Source organism: Topomyia yanbarensis, chromosome 3, assembly GCF_030247195.1.
Source record: "Topomyia yanbarensis strain Yona2022 chromosome 3, ASM3024719v1, whole genome shotgun sequence".
NCBI classification, from domain to species: domain Eukaryota; kingdom Metazoa; phylum Arthropoda; class Insecta; order Diptera; family Culicidae; genus Topomyia; species Topomyia yanbarensis.
This window is the reverse complement of record NC_080672.1, coordinates 225004995-225029842: the sequence shown is the minus strand read 5'-3', so window position 1 is coordinate 225029842 and position 24848 is coordinate 225004995. Positions and strand designations below refer to the sequence as shown.

General features: G+C 45.8%; 3 protein-coding genes across 3 annotated transcripts; 1 reads left to right on the top strand and 2 right to left on the bottom strand.

The window, feature by feature from the left end:
- Window positions 1–3099: 3099 nt before the first annotated feature.
- LOC131687704 (uncharacterized) lies at window positions 3100–7947 on the bottom strand. Its single transcript, XM_058971799.1, has 2 exons — window positions 7942–7947; window positions 3100–7785 (listed from the first exon to the last, which is right to left on the bottom strand). Exons 1-2 carry the CDS (start codon window positions 7945–7947, stop codon window positions 3100–3102), a joined length of 4692 nt encoding a protein of 1563 aa, XP_058827782.1.
- Window positions 7948–8388: 441 nt separating this feature from the next.
- On the bottom strand, window positions 8389–14340 carry LOC131687703 (uncharacterized). The gene has a single exon (XM_058971798.1). It carries the CDS (start codon window positions 14338–14340, stop codon window positions 8389–8391), a length of 5952 nt encoding a protein of 1983 aa, XP_058827781.1.
- Window positions 14341–18875: 4535 nt separating this feature from the next.
- On the top strand, window positions 18876–23892 carry LOC131687701 (uncharacterized). The gene is made up of 5 exons (XM_058971797.1): window positions 18876–19746; window positions 19799–20224; window positions 21029–21259; window positions 21463–21865; window positions 22704–23892. Exons 1-5 carry the CDS (start codon window positions 18876–18878, stop codon window positions 23890–23892), a joined length of 3120 nt encoding a protein of 1039 aa, XP_058827780.1.
- Window positions 23893–24848: the final 956 nt, after the last annotated feature.

Below are 24848 nucleotides of genomic sequence, written 5' to 3'. Positions count from 1 at the left end.
GCTATTGACTGTGTAAAATAGTCTGTGAACTACTCCCGGAGCGTAAATAATTGAACTACTCAGCTCGGAAGTTGAGCGCTAACTGAGGAATACTCCTATCTGTACAGCGCTAAGAGATGGAGCAATTTGATGTTCTACAAAGTTTTAGAGTATCAAAAAATACTTCATTTTCTCATATAAAAATTCAAAATTCAAACACATGGTGAACAAAATTAATTCAAGGTAATACGCCCACGAAAATTAACAAGACAAAACCTCTAGAGCTTTGGGAGTGCGTTTTCTTCAGTTGCTATGTTCAGCAAAGTATCTTGGTTTCATCTGCACCTTATTTTGATGTAAATTAGTTTGGATTTTCACCGCATAGAAGGCGTTGCGATGTTGAATTTATTATTTAGCATCCTAGGGATTTCTTGCTTTCGGCAAAGCTTTAGAACGTTCAACAAAACGACAAATTGTTAAAGATCATTAAGCTTTATATCTTGAAATAACAAAATTATAGTGATTATTAAAAAAATCACTGAAATTCCCGTTTTTTTTTGTAATATTTGCTCAATCTATGTTAAATTTATCACTCACAACATTACTGTGTGGTTTAGTTATGATTTATGATTATAAGATGTATTATATACAGAATATCAACGGAATCAACCTATGCAGTTGCACTCATCGAGAGCGCCAGCATATGGAGTTAATCAAAGCATTCAACGTCTTACAGGTAAGACGTGATTCCTTTCTGATCTGAAGCATAGACATTCACAATGGCGATCCTGCCAGGAGTTTCACCAGGGGACCATTCATAAATGATATCGAATATTGACAATAGGGGAAGAGCGTCACGTAACGAGATAAAAACTAAAAATGAATTTTAGACGTATAAGCGGATCAGGGATAAAAAACGAACAACATTGTTTATGAATGGCCCCCAAACATAGAATATTCCATACTAGGTGGGCGGATGAACGTCTGCCAGGGGGTGGGCTTATAAATGACAATGACAATGTACGAGATGGTGCTGGGCCTGTGGCCTTCGACTGGCATGGTCAATTCTCATTGATTCGGAAGTCTTCTTGGCTGGTTGGTAGATATGTGCTCCTATTTGCAAGTTGATCAATTCGCTTGGGTGGGGGACATGTGGATCCTACTAGTTGTCGACTCTTTTGATCGTGAGTATGAGGCTAGTTCAGGAAAGGAGTGCAGGACTGGCACCTAAGAGATAGTTAATTTTTCAGGACTTGTTCTTATGATTATTAAACTCGACCAAGCACACCGGCTCTCAGAAATGATGAGCAACACTTTCGGGTCGGTGTGGTCTATTCGAGTCGAACCAGGCGGACATTCGGTTCGAGCAAACTTTATGTGGATAAATATTGCTTACGCCTTTATTGGCAGAGATTCTTTTTGCGAAATTCTAAAATACCTTCACTGGTATAGCTACTCAGGATGATAATAATAGAAAAAGCAAGGGTTTTCCTGGTCCATAATGTAATGAATATGTATATTGACTAGAACAGGGATAATCGAGTTATGTTATAAGATAGAGAAGAAACAGCACAGTTGTAGGAAAAGTATTCGCGAGTAAGGACTAGTACTGTTAGTATGTTTACCGTTTCAATTAATAGTCGATTGATCCGCTTCGGACCTAGGAGACAAAAAGGAGATTAGGAAGAGACAGAAGCAGATTCAATGCGAAATTTGCCAATATGACGCTGATTCCAAGGCGATGGTAGGATGTTTTTCCATAGGATGACAGACTAGATGACACGACGTTACACGCTCTAAACTTGCGCCAAATAGTTTGTATGTATGTATGAATGTAAGCCCGTATGTATGCCTGTATGTGTATAGGACCAATGTATCCCTGAGCAACATGGAAGGACACCTCTGAGCCGCCAAAACGCTCATGGGAAGCCGGGTGCGTGGTCGTAGGTGTGACCATAAAGCACTGCACACACTGTCAAGTGCAACGAAGAGACGGCAGGTGTACAATTAAGGCACATAGGTTGCAGAAATAGGTTGTTGAGACAGCCCGATTGCACATTGATAAATAACAATTGTTCGGATGTAACGGTTATTTCAAAATCCTATTATTACCCTATCTTGTATATTTTTGATAACATGTGTGTTCGAGCACGAACTTTTGCCGGTCACCGAAGGACTTACTTCTAGTTAATAAACTAGCACCGAAAGTGCGCACAGAAAAAGGCACGGGATCGCAATTCCACCGAACACTGGGGGAACTTAATAAAATGTTTGCATCGCGCACTGCAAACTAAAGTCCGCCCTTCGCTTGGGGACTTAGCCAAAATCTCACTATGGCTCACCGTATCACAAAACGAACCGAAACACTAATTCCACCAACCCGCTGGGGACTTGTAAAATTTACTGCCTGCAGACTTAGGCAAAATTACCGACGGCTTTCTTTTAAATCACACCGAGAACGAAAACGAACAACCTTCCTTCACCAGATCTATTTTCAACTGACTATATACAATTATAATTACATATATCCAGCCGGGATCAGCTGTGATCGCGACGATGGTTTCATCTTCCTCTCTCTCTCTTTAAAGTTTCTACCTGCTACACTGGAGAGGGTGCAAAGTAGCGTTCGTTTTGATTTGCACAGACTGAGTAGCTGGCATAATATTCGAATTCGAGCTGTTTACAATTCGGGTGATTAAGATTGATTTGAATTGCAATATTCTTAAATTTAGTATTATATGTTTACAAAAATTAACTTATGTGCCGAACATTCCGGCCACCTTGAAACATTACGGTGTTTCAAAACTAACTTCACATGGTTGATCCTGATGGGATTTAGGCTTCAGTCGTTGGATGTCGGCGAGCTCGGTTGGAGATAGCGGATGTGAACCTTGTGGTTGTAGGGGTTTATCGCTGGATCAGTCATGTTGAATGTCGACCACAAATCCAGTGATTGGCAACCATTGCCAGTGAAGTTCATCGCCATCGACCGAGAAAAAAAAGACCAGGTAGATCGAACGATTGGGGTTAGGGGATTGGAATTGCAATTACCTGTGCTATGCGCAGGTGCGCATCGAGCAATTTCTCCCCGTCCGGGTTGCTCTACCTGGATGACAACTCTCAGTCGGCTCGTTGAGTTTCCGGTGGTGTCGGTAGTAGAGCGATTCTGGCCACAGGACGCACAACCTCCTTGGCTGCAGCGGTTCGTAGAGTGACTACACGGACGATGCCATCGGCTCCGGGATGACATCTGATAATTCGGCCGAGAGGCCAACTGGTTGGCGGGATGTTGTCTTCCTTCACGATGACGACTCTGCCAACGTCGACGGAGACAGGCGGGTTGCAGCCTTTCGTAGCACGAGACTGCAGCTGTTGCAGGTATTCCGGGTACCAGCGAGACCAAATAGTTTGGAACCGTTTTTGAGTTAATTCCCAGTGGTCCAAGCGGTTGTCAGGAGTCTCCTTCAGATCAGCTTCCGGAACAGCTTGGAGATTGCTCCCGACGAGAAAATGTCCTGGCGTAAGGACCTCGAGATCGGACGGAACGTCCGGCATTGGAGTCAGCGGACGAGAATTGAGGCACATCTCTATCTGCGCCAGCAGTGTGAGCATGTCCTCGTACGCAACGTTCACGTTGCCGATTGCCTTCAACAGGTGTGTCTTCGCTGACTTCACTGCAGCCTCCCAAAGACCGCCAAAGTGTGGTGCTCGAGGTGGGATGAACTTCCAGCGAATTTCGTTGTCGGAGCACCAGTCGAAGATCTGATTCCGATCAGACTCATCGACCTTCAGCATGCGGTAGATGCGGTTCAGTGCATTCGATGCACCTTTGAAAGCGGTAGCGTTGTCAGAGTGCAACTCTACCACCTTTCCTCTGCGGGCGACCAGACGACGGAGTGCAGCTAGGAACGCTGGAGTAGACAGGTCGCTCACTAGCTCGATGTGAACTGCCTTCGTAGAGAAGCAGACGAATATGGCCACGTACACCTTCGTTGGGCCACGGTTGCGGACAGCGGACTTCAAATAGAAAGGTCCGCAATAGTCGACTCCGCAGACGGAAAACGGTCGGGTTGGAGATACTCTCGATGCCGGAAGATCTGCTGTGCTCTGCTGGACTAGTGTGGGCTTGCTACGGAAGCAAGTGTGGCAACGGTGAAAGACGGATTTCACAAGATTTCTGCCGCCCAGAATCCAAAACTTCTGGCGGAGAGTGGCTAGCAGGAGTTGAGGACCTGCGTGCAGTAGCTTCAAATGATAAAAACTAGCCAACAGAACAGCGAGCGGATGCTTGGCAGAGAGGACGATCGGGTGTTTCTTCGCATCGGTCAGCGCGGCATTGCGAAGCCGGCCACCGACACGTACGGTGCCTTCGGGATCGACGAACGGGTTCAACCACTTCAGTGTGGAAGATCTTGCGACACGTTCGCCACTAGCGAGATCGGAAATCTCCTCAGCGAAAAGTTCACCCTGCGCGAGATGACAGAGCGTAAGTTCGGCGTGTTGGAGTTCTTGTGCGGTAAGCGGATGGACTGGGTGCGGGTTAATGCTCGGGATGACGAGTGGCTTGTACTTCTCCTTTTCCGAACGACGTTTCGATACTCGTTCACGAAGCAGGTGCAGATAACGCTGAATGAACGCTGTCACTCGGCGCAGCTTGGAGAAGTTGGAGTAGCGAGCGAATAAATCGGTGCAGAAACTCAGTTGTGTCGTGGTCATGGCAACTAGTGGTATCTTGCGTCCTTCGGCGGACACTTCAGGAGTTTCTGCTGCGGGTAACGTTGGATTTGGCCAAAAATCCGGAGACCTTGATAGCCACGGTGTCCCAGTCCACCATCGTGTACTGTTGAGGATGTCGGTAGGACTCAATCCTCGGGATATGTCGTCAGCGGGATTGTCGACTCCAGGAACATGCTTCCAGCGGTTGAGATCGGTTGAAAGCTGTATCTGCGAGACTCGGTTTGCGACGAAAGTCTTCCAACGACTCGGGTTCCCGCGAAGCCATTGGAGGACAGTAGTGGAATCTGTCCAGAAGTGAACAGCTGCAGGAAGCTTCAGCGTCGTGTTCAGCTTCATGTACAGCTGAGTCGACAAATGTGCGGCACAGAGTTCCAGTCTGGCGATTGTATGGCGAGTAGAAAGCGGAGCTACCTTGGACTTGGACGCCAACAACTGGACCGAAACTGTGTCGTGTGCTTCGGTTCGGACGTAACAGCATGTCCCATATGCGCGCTCAGACGCATCGCAGAAGAAGTGAAGCTGGATGCTGACGGCGTCGGGCATCGAAATGAAGCGGGGTACGCGAACTTCACTCAACAGGTGTAGTGTGTTATGGAACAGTTTCCATTCTTCTTGGAGTGTAAACGGGAGCGGCGTGTCCCATTCACATGCTTCGCCATTCTGCTTCAGAGCCCAAAGTCGCTGCATGAAGAGTTTGGCCTTGGTGATCGTTGGACCCACGAGTCCAAGAGGGTCGAAGATTTGGGCGATGTACGACATCACCTTGCATTTCGTCAGTACGGATGCGGCTAACGGCAACTGAACCTTGAACCGGAGTATGTCCAACTTTGGTTCCCAAATGAGGCCGAGCGTGGAGACGGCCTGGTCATCCTGAAGATTGTGGAACGGCTGAATTGCCACATCATCAGGTGGTACATCCCCAAGAACTTCAGGAGAATTCGATGCCCATTTCTTGAGCGGTAATCCAGCGGAAGCTAGCATTGCCGATGCCTCACGACGCAGCTTGGTGGCGGATTCTACGTCCGGCGCCCCAGAAAGAAAATCGTCGACGTAGAAGTCTTCCGTAACTGGTCCACTCGCGATTGGATACGACTGCTTGGTATCCTGTGCAATCTGCTGCAGAGTACGCGTTGCTAGGTACGGAGCGCTCGCTGTTCCGTACGTTACTGTCTGCAGTTCGTACGTAGTGATGGGTTCATCAGGGCCCGTGCGCCAAAGAATTCGCTGAAACGGCTGATCTTCAGGATGCACGAATACTTGCCGGTACATCTTCTCGATGTCCGCAACCAGAGCGACGTGATGTGTCCGAAATCTCATCACGATGGAGAGTAGATCTTGCTGAACTACGGGTCCGACCAACAGCGTGTCGTTCAGCGAATATCCTGACGCCGTCTTGCAGGACGCGTCGAAAACGACCCTAACCTTTGTAGTAGTGCTCGACTCCTTGAACACGGGATGATGTGGGAGATAACAGTGAGCCTTCACGTCATCTACAGGCTCGTCCAGCCTTCTCATGTGACCGAGCTGTAGGTACTCGTCCATGAAGCGATGATACGATTCCTTGATTGCAGGATCTCGTTGCAAACGGCGCTCCAGGCTGTGAAAACGGCGTTCTGCGATGGCTCTGGAGGCCCCCAGGAAGACTTCTGGATCTTCATTGTGAGGAAGACGTACGACGTACCTTCCAGTCGAATCACGCTTGACTGTACTGGAGTATAACTCTTCACAGCGATTTTCTTCGGGTGAGTGTGCAGGCCCAGTGGAAATCGCTTCTAACTCCGAAAACTTCTGAAGTGCGGCTTCCAAATCTTCATTGGTAATGGAGAGATTGCAGATCCGGGGAATGCAGGTAGATCCATTGGACGCGGAACCAGAGACCGCCCATCCGAATGGTGTTTCGACTACCCACGGAAGACCGTTTCCGAGCGAGATCTTCCTACCGGTGTGAAGTTCCCAGAAGGCCTCACTTCCGATGACGAGGTCAATCCTTCCTGGGACGTGGAATTGTGGATCTCCTAATCCAACCTGCGGGAATTTCCACGCCGACGTATCGACCGGCATGGTCGGCAGCTCTGCGGATGGCTGCTTCAGAATGAGAAACTCGAGCTTAGTGGAGAATGGCTGAGTTCTCGATTCAATGGAGGCGGTGATGGCATTTTTCACCCTTTGCGTTGAGAGACCGATTCCTGCGACCGAAATGTCCACCTTGGTGCGACGGCTGAGGAGAACCTTCGCTAACTGGCCGGAGATGAAATTGGACATTGACGCCGAGTCGAGTAGAGCACGAGCCTTGTGTTCCCTGCCATGATCATCAACAACGTTGAGAACAACCGTTTCCAGTAGAACCATACTGCATGCGGTTTGGACCGCCATGCTGATCTGCGGTGGAGCAGAACCCGAACTGGACGAATGCGGCTGTTGAACCGGTGGAGATTGTTGTGATGATCCCGTAATGGCAGGACTCGACGACACCCTGGATGGAGAGGAATCGTGTAACAAGGAATGATGTCTTTCGTGGCACGTACGACACGTAAACTTCGATACACACTTCCTGGCTGGGTGACCGAAGCTCAGACAGTTCCAACACAACCGTTTTTGCGAAACCAGCTCTCGGCGCTGGCGGACATCCTTTCCTAGGAACACTGGGCAGTTGCGGAGGGAGTGGCTGTCTGAACATGCTGACATGACATGGTTGGGCGTAGCAGCTGCGTTAGCTGCGAACTTCACCTTCGTGCCCTTCCAACTCGGGGGGCCGGCCACCTTTGGAGGTGCCGGTTGCTGCGTGTCTGGCCCGACAGAATTGAGGACGCGCACCCGCTGGTACAGGAACTCAACCAGTTCCTCGTACTTGACATCGTCCTGGCTGCTCGTTTTCTCCTCCCATGCTCGCAATGTGGATTGGTCCAGCTTATACGACAGCATGTTCACCAGCGGCGTATCCCAATGCTCCACAGGTTCATCCAATTTCGCCAACGCCCGTACATGGCGCTGAAAATCGTCGACCAGACTGTGGATGCGCTTAGCAGATTCCTGCTTGACCGCTGGCAGCTCGTAGAGTGTCCTAAACAGCTGACGTTTGAGAAAACGGCGATTGTTGCGCAAGTAAACGGACAATAAAGGAGATGATTTCCGGTTTTGTAACTCTCGTATATTTGTACCGAAACGTAGAGGGAGGTTATAAAATCCCTTTGGGAATAAAGGTATAAGTTCATTATAATTAATTACCTTCATGGTTTCATGGGATTTGTGTGTATGACATAGGTGTGGTTTAACAAACAATGCTTATACTACTCACGTTTAGTTTCCTTGTGATACTTATTTGCCCGTACTAGACGCAACTATCCGTACTATTAACTGTAAATGCATGATTTAGGTTAGGTTTTATATGTAGATTTTCACAAGATTATTTTACCTTCTGTGTTCTTTGTTAAATAAATGTTTCGTGTGTAAGATATGTCAATCACTGCCCTAGGTATTTTACTCTAGATATAAGTAGAATAATCAATAATTCTGTAGGATAATAAATCAATTCTTCCTGCACGCTACTTCAGCTATCACGTTAATTCAACTCTCTGACCTGCACTTTTTCTTACCTACGTGTCACTTCTCGGTCGGCGGATGTATGACAGCTAAGTAGTACAGGGTCGGAGCTGCGGTTGTTCGACCGGTCGATCAATGAGGTGTAATAAGAGGTGCGTCACAATCCATAGTGATGTGACACTCCCCCCCGGTACGCCACTGTCCATGTGGCTTACCGCCGTTAGCACCGACATCCAGCACCGCAATCTTGGTCGCTGGCCTCTCCAGAAGCCCAGTCGCAGTCTGCACGGTGACTCGACGAACCTGTCCGTCTTTGGCTTGAACCACTTCGACCACACGTCCTCGTGGCCAACAATTCCGTGGAAGATTGCAGTCCACGATTAGCACCAGATCACCCTTCTGGATGGGCCTCACCGGTTGAAACCATTTTGTCTTGCGTGTCAACGTGGGCAGGTACTCGGCCACCCATCTTTTCCAAAACCTGTCGGCATACAGCTGGGCCATCGTCCATGACCGCTTGAGGGCTGCCGGTTCATTATCGAAGATAATCGGGGGCTTAGTCCCGTCTGCCGATCCTAATAGGAAGTGGTTCGGCGTTAACGGAAGTTCCGCGTCGTTTTCTAGCGGTATGTCAGTGAGCGGTCTTGAGTTCAGGATCATCTCGATCTCCAATAGCATGGATCGCAGAATCTCGTCGGATGGCAGGCGTGGGACGTCGAAATCGTTCATGATCTTTTTAATCGACTGGATCAAACGCTCCCAGCAGCCACCAAAATGTGGAGCGGCCGGTGGATTGAACGTCCACTTTGTGTTAGGACTGACGAATTCAACCATAAGTTTCGTCATGTCGATTTTCTGCATGGCCTCGCGCAGCTCTCGCGACGCTCCTATGAAGTTAGTTCCTCGATCGCTTATAATCTCCAGCGGGGAACCCCTCCTCGCAATGAAATTGCGCAGTGCCAGAATACAAGAATCCGTCGTTAACGAATGTGCTACTTCAATGTGCACACCTCGGGTTGTCATGCAGGTAAGTAGTACTCCCCATCTTTTCTCGACCCTTCTGCCAACTGTTACCGACATTGGCCCGAAATAGTCAATCCCGGTGTACGAGAACGGTCTTTGAAATGCTGCCATACGGGCAAGCGGGAGGTTTCCCATCGCTGGAGGTTGTGGCTTTGATTGTCGGACTTTACAACGCTGACAGTTTCTGCGTACACGATCGAACTCTGAACGAAGACGAGGGATGCTGAATTTCAATCGTACCTGGTTCAGCGCTGTGTGATGATTCTGATGATGGCAAGAAGCGTGGTACTCAGCGAGCACCAGATCAGTCACGGGATTCCGTCTTGGAAGCAGGATGGGGTTTTTGGTCGCCTCGTCAACCCATTCGCATGCGTTTATACGCCCTCGCATCCGTAGAACACCGAGTTCATCGATAGCTGGACTCAGCTTGTACAACGAGCTGCTTTTTGGCAAGGTACGTTTCCACGGACTGGCATCTGAGCTATTGCTACGGATCAAGCGCATTTCGTCAGGGTACGCCTGCTGTTGAACAATCCGGTAAATTGTGCTTTCCGCCAGTTTCAGCTCTTCCTGCGTTAGTGGTCCCAGCTCGGCGGTGGCCCCTTCGATGCGCTTATGAAGATTCGTGATGAAACGATGGGCATATGCCATCGATCTCAGCAGACGTTTCCATTTGGAGAAGCGCTCGAAACTCACTAGCGGCTCGGTAACTGTATGATGTAGGACACTGGGTCGAATTTCTTCTACAGTTGATCCTTGATCTCGATTGTGACCAGGCCATTCGGCTTCCGATTCCCAAAGAAAATCCTGTGCGCGAAACCAGCGGCTACTAGGGCGTAAGTCTGGCAGCCTTTGCCACTTCGTACCTTCGTCCGCTACGTTCATCTTAGTTGGTAACCATCTCCACTCATCCGCTTGAGTTGTATCCAGCAGCTCACTGACCCTGAAGGCAACGAACTGGCTATAGCGCCGATGGTCAGATCGTAACCAGCATATCACATCACGGGAGTCTATCCAGAAAACACGGCGCATGATCTTAATACGATGTGATTTGACGATACAGTCGGCTAGACGAGCTCCAATAACGGCAGCTTGCAGCTCAAGTCGAGGGATAGAGAGAAACTTCAGAGGGGCTACGCGTGTTTTAGATCCAATCATCGCACATTCCACCTTTCCTTCTTCCTCGAACCTGAAGTAGGCCACAGCAGCCATCCCACTCTCGCTGGCATCGCAGAAAATATGCAATTCCACATTGTTGGCTGGTTTGGCAGATGTTATAATTCGGTAGCAGCGAGGAATCTTAACTTGATGGACGTTCGGCAACGCTTCGATCCACGTCTGCCACTTTTCGGCCAGCTTTCCGTTGATTTCATCATCCCAACCACATCCGGAACGCCAGATTTCCTGCATCAGGATCTTCAAGTAGATGAGGAAATTACCAATGAATCCCAACGGATCGTATATAGCCATCAATGTTCTCAGAACTTCTCGTTTTGTTGGCATCCTGATTCCGGAAAGTAGCTGCTCGTCGTGCTTCGGTGATAATTTGAACGTGAACGTGTCTGTTGTGGTGTCCCACCACATACCGAGCACCTTTTCCGTCGTCATCTCCGCGCAAAAGCTCATGTTCTTTTCCGTGGTACTGACCTCGTGCAGATTATCGATGACCGAACGGGAATTTGATAACCAATTGCGTATCTCGAATCCTCCCTGAGAGTGGATAGATCGTACCTCGCTGGCTAGTTTTACAGCTTCCTCCTCAGTCTCAACACTCATCAACATGTCGTCGACATAATGCTCATACTTTATGCACTCTACCGCTCGTGGATACTGCTCTTCGAATCTTTCAGCGTTTCGGTTCTTGACATAGTGCGCACAGCTTGGAGAGCATGCCGCACCGAACGTCATAACTGCTACCGCATACACTTCGGGTTCATCCTCCGGATTACCGTTGCTCCACAAAATCATCTGGCTTCGTTGGTCTAGCTTCTTCATCTGTACTTGGAAGAACATTTCCCGAATGTCTCCCACTACGGCGACGCGAAACTCGCGAAACTTATACAGAACTGTAAGCAGTGACACCAATTGATCGGGTCCCGTTAGGAGGAACGAGTTCAGTGAGACGCCGTTGACCTTGGCGGCCGCGTCGAATACGATTCGTAGCTTCCCTGGTTTGTTCGGGTTGGTTACTGGGAAGATTGGTAGATACCAGTCGTTAGAATGTTTCTCCGCCTTCTCCATTGCCGACACTCGCCGAATGTAACCCTTCTCCTCGTACTCAAGCATTTTCGATCGCATCGCCGCAGCTAATTCGGGTTCCCGTCTCATTCGCTTCTGTAGACAAGCTAGGCGCTTTGCAGCCATTCCCTTGTTGTCGGGTAGCTGTACTTGATCATAGCGCCACAATAGGCCGGTCTCGTAGCGATTCCCTACCAGTCGTGTTTCGGTTGACAGAATTTTAATCGCGCGCTCCTCATCTTTTGAATGTAGTGATTTTTGTGAACCAGAGATTCCCAACGACTCAATTGAGTAGTATTCCTTAAGTGCCGCATTCAGATCCCTTTCTTCTTCCCTAACACAGGGACAGATGTGGAAACTGTGATAACTGCTATAGCCGGAGTTCGTCGTACCAGATTCCATGGTGCAAGGTCCGTATATCATCCATCCAAGGCGGGTTTTGGACACCACCGGTTCGTTCTCACCACCTTCGACACTTCTCAGGGCGTGACCCAGGCGGCAATTGTTCATCCCTATAAGGATCCGTGGAGAGACATCATCGTAGGATTTCAATGGCAAACCTTTGAGATAGCTGTACTTAGTTGCCAACTGCGAGACTGAGACCGACTGTTTCGGAAGAGAAAGATCCCTAACCGTATAAACCTCTGGAAGGTCGAACACTTCACGAGTGTCATTTACACCGGAGATCTTCAACGTCAGTAAGACTGACTCATCTTCTTCCCGCTGGTGGCCACCCGTCCAATTCAAGCACAATGGATAGGGCGTTCCTTTAAGATCTAATTCTCTCAGTAGGCCGTGCTCCATCAAAGTCGCCGACGACCCATCGTCGAGGAAAGCATAGGTTGTCACTTGCTTTCCCTTACCGTAGATCGTTACAGGCACGTACCGAAATAAAACCTTTCCCGCCCTCTTCGAATGTGTGTTGCAGCTCTGTGTTGTTGAACTCTCGTTAGACTGCTGCGCTGGTTCGGGAGTCAAACGTTTGTTATATCGCTTGTCGTCGTGCAACAATGTGTTGTGCATGAACGAGCAACCGTTTCTTCCACAGGGTGTTTTCACGTGGCAGGCACCGTAATGCCTCCGTAGACACTTTCTGCACAACCTTTGCTCTTTCACAACTGTCCAACGGGACCCGACGCCCAAGGCGAGAAACTTGCCACACGTGTCCAGACCGCTGCATTCGTTCAAACATACGAGACAGCCCTTTGATGCAGTAATCGGGCGATCTAACGAGAGAACTTCGCAACTAGAGTTGGTTTCCGAGTGAACGTTGATGTAGTTGTCGTCTTTCCTTCCACGTCTCTCTGGTTTCGAGATGTTGAGGGTTGGCATCGTGACTATGCTCGCTGCTTCAACTAACTTCCCAAGCCAGTCTCCGAATTCCGAAAGAGTGACTCTGTTCAGTCCCTGCCGATGGTACGCCCAGTTCAGTCTAATAGAAGGCGGCAATCTCTCCGTCAGTTCTTGGAGTAGCGCCACGTTGCACATATACTCGTCGAGACCTGAAGCTGTGATGGTCGCGCAGACGTTTTGAACTGCAACTCCGAAATCGATCAGCGTGCACAGTTTTTCAGCTTTCGGCGATGGCATTTCCCGGATCTTATTCACCAGCGAATGGACGATGACTTCCGGTCTCCCAAACAGGGTTCTCAGCGTCGCTATAACCCCCGGTAAGTTGGCAGGATGCAACAGACGACAACGTACCGTTTCCATTGCCTTTCCCTTGAGGCTTCGTTGAAGTCGAAGCATGTTTTCTTCGTCGCTATATCCGCAAATCCTGGTCGAGTTCTCGTAGCTTGCTAGAAAAAGCGGCCATTCTTCTGGGTTGCCGGAAAATATGGGAAGCTCCTTGTTGATAGCTTGACGCGCTGAAATCTGACCTTGACTTAGCGAAGAAACACCGAAAAACCCGCTACCAATCGGTTGGAATGCTGTCGCCTGAGGATTCAGTCCGATTCCACCGGCTGCTCCTCCGCCGAACATCGCATGCCGTTGTAAAAGGCGGCTTCGCTCCTCCATATGTTTCTTCTCTAATGCCTGCTGCTCATCCAGCAACATCAACTCATGTGCTAGAGCCTCATTGCCCTGACTCACCTCTTGTGCATTAATTTGTGGCAGTGGATTTTCCGTCGAACTTGCTGTCGGTCCGGTTCCCAACGTCCATGGCAACGGCTGACTTCCGATCGCACCTGTCGTTGATCCTCCTGCCACCTGCTGTGGATGATAACTCGTAGAACTCGCTGTTGATCTGCTACCTAACAATTTCGGGTTTTGATTACCAGTCGATCCACTGGACACCATCTGTGCCGGTTGATTTACAGTTGAACTCGCCGTTAATCCACCCCCACTTGAGCTAATTAAGTTTTGCCTTTCCACACGCTCTAGCACACGTCGCTCCGTGTCTTTCAACACCTGTTCATATTTCTTCCGTTGATCTCTGAGCTCCTTCAGATGCCGATCATCTTTCGCCTTCAACAAACGTTCAAAGCCCACCTGCATCACCGCCAACTGTTTCTGCACGTACTCCTCCAGATTAGATTCTGTTAGCCTGGTTCCGGGCTTTGGTATCACTCCAGTGTCGGTATTAGGTGTAGATGCACCGGCTGGAAGTTGAATCACCGCCTCAAGGCATTTCTTGCAACTCCACTCCTCATCCTGAACATTTGAATCCACACTAACACACGCGAAATGAAACCACTGCCCACACGAATCACACGCTACCATCCGACTGTTATCCGGATTCTTACATATGTCGCAGCTCACTCCCGGTGGTAGAGCATCGTTTGCTGGGGAAGTTCCCTGACCGTCACCTTTCTTTGACATACCGACTAGAGCCCCCGATTGATAAACGGATTTTATAAAATGTTGCGCAAGTAAACGGACAATAAAGGAGATGATTTCCGGTTTTGTAACTCTCGTATATTTGTACCGAAACGTAGAGGGAGGTTATAAAATCCCTTTGGGAATAAAGGTATAAGTTCATTATAATTAATTACCTTCATGGTTTCATGGGATTTGTGTGTATGACATAGGTGTGGTTTAACAAACAATGCTTATACTACTCACGTTTAGTTTCCTTGTGATACTTATTTGCCCGTACTAGACGCAACTATCCGTACTATTAACTGTAAATGCATGATTTAGGTTAGGTTTTATATGTAGATTTTCACAAGATTATTTTACCTTCTGTGTTCTTTGTTAAATAAATGTTTCGTGTGTAAGATATGTCAATCACTGCCCTAGGTATTTTACTCTAGATATAAGTAGAATAATCAATAATTCTGTAGGATAATAAATCAATTCTTCCTGCACGCTACTTCAGCTATCACGTTAATTCAACTCTCTGACCTGCACTTTTTCTTACCTACGTGTCACTTCTCGGTCGGCGGATGTATGACAGCTAAGTAGTACAGGGTCGGAGCTGCGGTTGTTCGACCGGTCGATCAATGAGGTGTAATAAGAGGTGCGTCACAATCCATAGTGATGTGACAGCGATTGTCGTACCTCTTGTGTAGGCCGTCCCATGTTGACGCATAGTTGTCAGCTTCGACGTCAACTGATTCGAACGGCTTCTTTGCGTCCCTTTCAAGCGATTGTAGAAGGTACTGAAGCTTGGCGACCGTTGGTATGTCCCCATTGGAATGAACCATGGACGTAAAGGTGTCTCGAAATGACAACCAACGTGAGAAATCGCCATCAAATCTCGGTAGGTCGATCTTTGGAAGACGGAGGTGGAATCCTGTCGAGAAAGTGTGTTGATTTGCCATCATGGATGTGTTCAAAGCTGAGTTGCTCGCTTCTACAGGAACCTTGGAGAGTAGGAAGCCTTTCGCTGCGCAGTATCGCTGCTCGAAATCGACACGTTCCGCCAGGTGTGATGCCAGAAACTCCTCCTTGTCCAGTCTCTCAATTGCATCCTGCGCCTCCATGAACTGTGCATAAGCCCTATCCAGCGACTCTATACGAACACTCAACTGAAAAGCATCACGTGCAGGATCGTACCGAATGATAAACTTCTCCAAAGCATCACGAATTGCCAGCAATCCATTGCGCTGGACAAGCCGGTCTCCCAAATCGATCGATAACGATAAATCGATAACGGACTCCTTCCCGACGCGAACTAACCGTTTCTACGCGAAACCGAACCGAACGAGGACAAACCACACTCGAAACGATTAAATCCTTCCCGACGCGATGAATTGCCCTTCGCGAACGCGAAATTCGAACGGAAGTGAGCAGTTTTATAATCGAACGATTGCTCCTTCCCGTCGCGAACTAACCCACTTCTACGCGGTATCGCAAATCGAGGGCGCGAAACGATTTTCCACTCGATTCGCGGACCGTCCACCGATTGCCACAATGACTGAAGGTCACCCACTTTCTTAAACTAAAACAAATGGTACTGCAAGCCACGTGTGGCGGAAAATTGGAATTGACTCACCGGGGATTCCAGTCCGGAATCAGAAGTGTTGCTCAATGACAAGCAGGGACATTTATCACCAGTACCTTCACTGACAACAACAGCTTCCCAAGCGACGCTCACTCAGCGTCCAAAATGGCTCTGCAGACGCGGCTATCGGGGTTCAGCTACCTCCCGATCCGTTGAATGGCCACCAGTCACAATGGCCCACTCGATGGCTTGAAAAATGGCCACAGTCCAAGCGCTTCACACGCGACAGTAATCGCGGTAGCGCTAAAATCTTTCCACCACACAATCTATAGCACTAGCCGTCGTATTTCGGCTTTTCCACTAGCGCATTTACCTTTGCGCAAAACGTTAATGTTAACCGCGCGATCGCGTTTGCACGAAAAAACGACCTTCACTACGGCGCACCCGCCAGTTCACAAACGCGATGGCGATCTTTTTCAGCCACGCAATGGCTACACTTCGTCCAAGTGGTACCTTTCCCGCGGTTCACTCACTACCGCACAACGCACTTGCGGTTTGAATTGCCTTCTATCCGGTTCGAAGGACCAAAATGTTCGAGCACGAACTTTTGCCGGTCACCGAAGGACTTACTTCTAGTTAATAAACTAGCACCGAAAGTGCGCACAGAAAAAGGCACGGGATCGCAATTCCACCGAACACTGGGGGAACTTAATAAAATGTTTGCATCGCGCACTGCAAACTAAAGTCCGCCCTTCGCTTGGGGACTTAGCCAAAATCTCACTATGGCTCACCGTATCACAAAACGAACCGAAACACTAATTCCACCAACCCGCTGGGGACTTGTAAAATTTACTGCCTGCTGACTTAGGCAAAATTACCGACGGCTTTCTTTTAAATCACACCGAGAACGAAAACGAACAACCTTCCTTCACCAGATCTATTTTCAACTGACTATATACAATTATAATTACATATATCCAGCCGGGATCAGCTGTGATCGCGACGATGGTTTCATCTTCCTCTCTCTCTCTTTAAAGTTTCTACCTGCTACACTGGAGAGGGTGCAAAGTAGCGTTCGTTTTGATTTGCACAGACTGAGTAGCTGGCATAATATTCGAATTCGAGCTGTTTACAATTCGGGTGATTAAGATTGATTTGAATTGCAATATTCTTAAATTTAGTATTATATGTTTACAAAAATTAACTTATGTGCCGAACAATGTGTATTTCTATACACTAAGAAAAATTATATGGTAACATTTACCATATGAGGAGGTTAATTCGACTTTTCGAGTATAGTGCTTTTTAACCGACTATAGTATCAGGTCACTTTAACTATATGCATGTTCAAGTTTACTATACAAGAGCTCTTGACCACAATAGTACTATTGAACATTGTATTGTAAGCAGGACCATTATAAGTGGGATGCTCGCCGTAACAATGTGCATCGTTATCTTGACCTAGAACTGTTTGTTATAACTAAACCAGGGGAATGGGATGTTTTACCAGTTTTACCATGCTTTATGCATAATAGTCAAATTCAACACTCTGTTGTATGAATGACCATTAAAAGTGGGATGCTTGTTATAACAATAAGCATAGTCATCCTGAGCAGGGCCTGCTTGCAATAACTAAAACCTTGGGGTTTTGACATTTTTCCTCTAGTTATTTTAAAAAGGGATATCACTGTTTCGGAAATGACGAGGGTGGATAAAAGAAAGATTGAGCCAATCTTGGTTTTTGAAAGCATCCCTTAATTTATTGATGATACACATTTTTTATAAAAATATGAATCGTCTCAGCATCCACATTTCAGCCTCCTTTTCTGATTTTACGCTTAACTGAAAAATCGAAAATTTTACGATTTTAAAACATCGTTATTGAATTAAATTGAAGTATGTACTCACATAGTGCAATAAAGCAAAGCAAATACTTAGTAATTCAGTCCCTTGCGAAAGATGGCCTTCTGTTTCGTAAGACTTCAAACCGGCTCTTAATGTACAGACCTTTTGTGAGGCTAGTGCTACGCCTAAATTTAGCTATTAAATACCTTTCCTAACTGGAACTCTATCATACAATGGCTTATGATGCTATCGCCTTACCGTAATATCACAGAGATAATATAATTGCAATAGTTAAAAAATTAAAAATTAAAAAAAATGTGCGCCGAAAAACACGCATGTATGTTATCTATACATTTTTACTGCAATGGCCGCATCCTGCAGTAATACTTAATGGGAACGCAAACATTGACGAGTTTTGTGGTTGTTAGTAATACAAAGCATTGTCAGCTGAAAATCACTATACGCAGAAGCTGATTTCGACAACGGTAAAGTCCACATAAACGGTGTATATAGTTATTTCATCCTTTACATTCTTATAACAACTATACATTTAGTGTTCACGACTTATTAATATATTGTGCAGAGGATAATCAAACGAAAAGTAGTTATAACAATGGCACTGGTTACATTCAAGATGTTTACCATGTTCATATTTTTATTTTTACTTTAAGTTTAATAGTGATTCACACTATTCCATTGTCAGTTTTTAGATGATAAATATTGTTGGAGTGAGCATGTTCAAATTGTCGTAAATAACAACAGCATAGTTGAGCGGTAATCGATTTTTGTAGTATTTTTTGCGATACAGATGTTTAGTATTACCGATCTCATGGTCATTACTGCTATTTCGGCAAATAGTTAAAACAACTACGAAAGTCTGGTCACAGATACCACAGGTTTTTTCTCAGTGTATCATTTGGCAACCCTGTAACAAAAAGGGATTCGTACGCCGTTCGTCGCGAAATTAACACGGAATATTCAAACCAAAATAAACACGTTTCTTTTCTCCAATTAATTTACAGTCCATTAAACGAATTCCATTCCGAAACCGTACATAATTTGGTCCTTCGAACTACGGATATGGAATAACGCGAAAAATCGATCGTTTTCGTCGGTAATTTCGATGCCGGTAAACACCCGTCGCAGCTCGAAAATTCCCATACTTCCTTCAGTGAGGCAGCAGAAAGTGGCGAAGGCCGAGGCAGAGCGACGAAAGAAAATGGCGGAAGAGCTACAAGCACTTCAACGACGGTGCGAATTCACTAAGGCGAAGATCGCACGCATCAAAACAAACCTCATCAAAGCAGATGATGAACAGATTCCTGTCGACGAATATGTGCTGGATACATTTCTACGTACGATTGATGCTGCGTACCTCGACATGAACGATTGCCAAGCAAAGTTGTTTGCTGCTACGCCACACCAGCAGGAGGAAGAAGAACAGGAGTATTTTGAGTTCGAACAATTGTACACGGAAGTGCGAGCGGAAGTATGCAGGCAGTTGGATAGACACAAAAAACAGGAGCTACAGGTGCATTCCGGTCTACAGCTGGTATCCAACGGGAAACCAGAGCATTGGTTCAAATTTAAGTCGATGTTTCTAGATATCATGAAGAAGTGTTCGTCCGAGGATGCTGCTACAAGGTTATACCACTTGGATAAGTGTCTAATCGGGGAAGCGGCCGGTGCGATTAACCAGCAGTTTATCAACGCAAACAATTTTGACGGTGCATGGAACTTTCTCCAGCAACGATACGAAGATAAACGGAAAATCGTAGACCTTCATGCATCTCGGTTGCTTCAGCTCAAACCGATGACTCAAGAAAGTGGTAAGCAGTTGAGAGAACTAATCGAAGAATGCGTAAGGCATGTCGATTCGCTCAGATACTACGGGTACGATGTACTAGGCCTCTCAGATATTCTGTTGGTAAATGTGATTGCCTCTCGACTCGATTTCGAAACAAAAAAGATGTGGGAAGCTACAAACAAGCACGGTGTGATTTCCACATACGCTGATACGATTTTCTTCCTGGAAAAACACACAAGTTCTCGAACGGGTAGAGGCCAGTCAGCAGAAGGTTAAACAAAAACCTAGCGCGCCAGTGCACGCGCAGAAGTTACAGACTAAATCTACGACGCTTACGGTGACAAGCGAAACAAAATGCGTGTTCTGCGAGAAGGCGCACTTCAATCATCAGTGTGAAGAGCTTCTCAAACTTTCTGCTACCGACAGAAACGCCAAAGCCAAACAAGCTGGCGTATGTTACCATTGTCTGATAAAAGGGCACATGACAGCAAAATGTTCATCAAAGCACTCTTGTCGTGACTGCAACAAACAACATCACACGGTTCTACACATTGACATCCCGAAACCGAGTGATGATACACGCAAAACTACTGATGTTCAGTCTACCGAAACCGGAAAAGCTTCGACAAATACGAGCAACGTAGTAACCCTTAACTGCGCCACAAGTACTAACGACCAGTTTGTCTTCATATCTCGCCCTGAGCAGAAGCAAAAAATCGTCCCGCGCAAGTGAAACAGTCAATTCTACCTAAAAATCAATCGATGCCTATCACACAAGCAGTCCATATAACAATAGCCTATACCTACTGTGCGATTAAGTGATGAGTGACGGTGCCCAGCAAAAAGCAACACAGATGCGGCCGAACTGTGTTGCTGTTGATTTTTCAAAATGCCCCGTAAGACCAGCCATTCGGGAAGTGGAAATCTGGCTGAAGTGAAAACCCTACAAATGCATCACATCAAACATTGCGTGCTGATTTCGTTCAACAACATTAACCAAGCTGAGTCATTCGCCTCGCGAAACAACATGCAGCACACCGCCGAATGCGGCAATGTTAAATATAGCATTCCCGTATACATCGAGAACGGCGCTGTAGAAGTTCGGGTCCATGATTTGGCTACGCGTACCCCTGACGGTGCGATTAAAAAATGCTTGCAAAAATACGGAGAAGTAGACTCCGTTACACATGATACATGGAGGAATTTTTTCCCGGGCATCCCTAACGGTGTTCGTGTGGTGAGAATGCGTGTGACCAAGCCAATTCCCTCTTACTTAAGCTTCACAGTGTTAGGAAGGGACGATGCTCTCATTCAACAGACATCACTAGTCACGTACCCAGGGCTAATTCCTACGTGCCAGTTTTGCACGAAGAAGCTGCATCTCGGAAAACCTTGCGTAGAAACTGTTAAGGAAAACTCAAATCCAACCGAAATCAGCACACAACCATCTTACGCTACACCACTAACAGCTGCAAAACCAGCTTCTTCGGATCAAGAAGCAACAAACATGAATTCTAGAACGATCGCGTTTAATGGCTCTAAGCCAACAACCAGCAACAACAACAATGAAGCGAAATCAGAAGAGAACGGACACACAATAGCGACCCATACGATTAAAGCACAAACCAGAACAACCGATCGTGAACAGCATGCGAGTAGCACAGATGAGAATATGGACGAGTACGACAACGAGAAAGAAGGCAGACCAAATGACCCTCAAGATTTGGCGAACAACTTTTCACCGCCAAGGAAACGAATCTCAACACGCAGCAGCAAGCTGCGTCAACAAGATGGTACGAGTAAAAAATAAATATTGTTAAATTCTTTATTTTTTCATATTGTGAAAGATTAAAAGATGCCCGGCTCACTTATGCTAACGCGTTGAGCCGTGTCAAATAAACAGAGGAAAAAAAAAGTACTAACGAACAAGAAGCAGTGCTGCTATCAACAGCGATCGTGAACATACTCGATGTACATGGACAGAGCAAGCTGTGCCGTGTTTTACTTGATTCCGGATCGCAGCTGCACCTGATTACTGAGGCAATGGCTAGTCTCCTTGGTATTAGTCGAAATCGATGCTCCACCAGTGTCGTCGGTATCAACGGCAAGGAAACGCCTGTCAAACACATGTTAGCTGTTCAGTTTGGCTCACGTATCAACGGATATATACAACAAATCGAATGTCTCGTCGTTCCTCGGATTGCTAACATTCTTCCAGCAAGCAAGCTCAACGTATCCGACTGGATTATTCCGGATGGAGTTTTGTTAGCAGATCCAAACTTTTACAAGCCCCAGCGCACAGAGGAGTAACTAGAACAAATTCTTGGCCAATAACCAAAAAAAATTTTTTTTCGATTTTTTATTTAGTTATATTTTTTTAGATACCCAAAAGCATACTGCATATTGTGGCAAAATAAAGAGTTTGCCAAAAATTGGTAAAGATTTTTTGCATGGATGCAAATTGGTGATATTTTAAGGGGTTTTTATTCATTTTTTTATTATATATCCAGCAAAATCGCTTTCTAATTATGATGACTGTATTAAATAAGACAATATTATAACAAACGTAATTGATGACAACTATTTGTGTAATCTCAGCTTAAAAATAACCGAAAATAGTAGTGCTTGTGTGTATTGGACCAACTTTAGAAACACCCTTTTTAAACATTTTATTCCAAATTTGAATGATAAAAAAGTTACATTATACGGCAAGATCCGGCAAAGTTGCTGAAACAACATTACAAAACAAGATTCCGGCTATCCGAAAAACATTCAATCTCTTCCGATATTTTCCGATCCACAAATTCCAAGCGATTTGAAAATATTGATATTTCCACTAATTTGAGGTACGCCAAAATGCTGTAGGGCCAAATACTATGTTTGGCAAAATGTATATCTATGAATATGTGCATAGGTATCCCTTTTCTTCTCCCTTTTCCACTGACCAACTGTTCATGCATCGGGAAAAACAAATGTATTCACAAAGATCACCTCGAAAATACTAGTATTCGGAAGGATCTAGAAAAATGACCTCTGCACTGCCAAATTGTTCCAAAAACTAGTTATTTTCTATTTTTAGTTCATATTAAGGCATAATAACAGCAATAGCCGCAATAAATAGTTTTGGCCAGGATTCGACCCCAGTTACTCCTCTGTGCAGCGCATCGATCTCCTAATTGGTGCACAACTGTTTTTCCACATACTGAGGACTGGGCAAATACAGCTCGGCGATAAATTACCGGTCCTTCAAGAGACGACACTTGGATGGGTAGTTTCGGGTGCTGTTACCGGACATTCACCATACCGTCAATACAAAGGCTGCCACACAACGCTTTCCGATCCTGATCATCAACTCGAACAGTTAATCCAACGCTTCTGGGAGTTGGAAGAAGTTCCACTATCAACGAAGCTGTCGAGTGAAGAGGAGTTATGTGAACAACATTACCAACAAACAACAACCCGGGACATCTCCGGCCGATATGTGGTCAGATTACCCTTCCGTAACACCACTGACAAGCTTGGCGACTCACGCCAGCAGGCGCTCCAAAGGTTTGGACACCTTGAAAGACGCTTGGCAACCAATTCGGAGCTGAAAGAACAATATGATTTCTTTATGGAGGAATACATACGGCTCAACCACTGTAAGGAAACGCCTGAGTCAGAGGTGAGTAGCAGCCCAAACTTCTATTTACCTCACCACGCTATTCTGAAACCTACTTCTTCTTCTACCAAACTACGAACGGTTTTCGACGCATCGGCGAAATCGTCTTCTGGCGTGTCGCTAAACGATCTGCTTATGATCGGACCGGCTGTGCAAGATTCGTTGCTGAACATCGTGATGCGGTTCCGTATCCACCGATACGTCTTCTCAAGCGACATATCCAAAATGTATCGCCAAATCAGGATTCATGACGACGACAAGAAATTCCAGAGGATCATTTGGCGAAAGCATCCTACGAATTCACTTCAAACATATGATCTGACAACTGTGACATATGGTACAGCGTCAGCACCGTTTGCAGCCACACGCACTCTGAATCTATTAGCTGCTGACAAGGGATCTAAATTTCCACTGGCTGCTGCGATTGTGGTCAAAGATTTTTACGTGGATGATGTTTTGTCCGGAGGCGATTCAGTGAACGAAATTCAAACTGCTGCTGAGCAATTGGCACAGCTATTAGACAGCGGCGGCTTCCAGCTACACAAGTGGTGCTCTAATTCAGCTGAGTTTTTGGAATCAATTCCCGACGAGCTACGAGAGAAGCAATCAATTTTGGAAATAAGTGGAGCAAATGACGTTATCAAAAGGGGGTGGGCGTGGCGTAGTTGGTAAATCGATTGCCTTGTACGCAGCGCACCTGGGTTCGAGTCCCGACCCCGCACATAGGGTTAGAAATTTTTCACAAGAGATTTTTCTAACCCGAAGAGGCGAATGATCTTAAGGTTAAAACCTCTATAATCGAAATAAAAAAAAAAAAAAAAAAAAAAAAAAACGTTATCAAAACACTAGGGCTGCTTTGGAATCCGTCGTCGGACGAATTAGCTTTCAGGATAAACCGGATTCAAGCGCAAACTGCTATAACAAAGCGACATATTCTGTCAGAGATGTCAAAAATTTATGATCCTCTCGGGCTGCTTGCACCGGCCACATTAGTCTCCAAACTTCTCATGCGCGAACTATGGAAATTAAAAATCGACTGGGATGAAGAAGTACCAATAGAACAACGAAACAATTTGGTTAATTTCGTCGCGAGTCTTATTGCAACTGCTGGAATGACTATCAATCGTTACGTGCTGACGGACAACAGAATCGCTATCGAACTTCACGCTTACTCCGATGCGTCCTTGGCAGCCTACGGTACGTGTGTGTATATACGTTCAATTTGTTCAAACGGCAACGCAGAAGTGCATTTACTGACAAGCAAATCTAAGGTAGCTACTAATCAGACGGTTCCCCGCTTGGAGTTTTTAAATTTTTAAATTTGTAAATTTTTAAATTTTTAAATTTTTAAATTTTTAAATTTTTGAATTTTTAAATTTTTAAATTTTTAAATTTTTAAATTTTTAAATTTTTAAATTTTTAAATTTTTAAATTTTTAAATTTTTAAATTTTTAAATTTTTAAATTTTTAAATTTTTAAATTTTCAAATTTTTAAATTTTTAAATTTTTGAATTTTTAAATTTTTAAATTTTTAAATTTTTAAATTTTTAAATTTTTAAATTTTTAAATCTTTAAATTTTTAAATTTTTAAATTTTTAAATTTTTAAATTTTTAAATTTTTAAATTTT

Bases quoted from the DNA above. Each gene is read 5' to 3' on its own strand.
- LOC131687703 (XM_058971798.1), bottom strand. From the start codon at position 14,340: ATGTCAAAGAAAGGTGACGGTCAGGGAACTTCCCCAGCAAACGATGCT.
- LOC131687701 (XM_058971797.1), top strand. From the start codon at position 18,876: ATGCCGGTAAACACCCGTCGCAGCTCGAAAATTCCCATACTTCCTTCA. The intron at 20,225-21,028 runs GTACTAACGACC...CACCACTAACAG, and splicing joins AACCCTTAACTGCGCCACAA to CTGCAAAACCAGCTTCTTCG. The intron at 21,866-22,703 runs GTAACTAGAACA...ATTCGACCCCAG, and splicing joins AAGCCCCAGCGCACAGAGGA to TTACTCCTCTGTGCAGCGCA.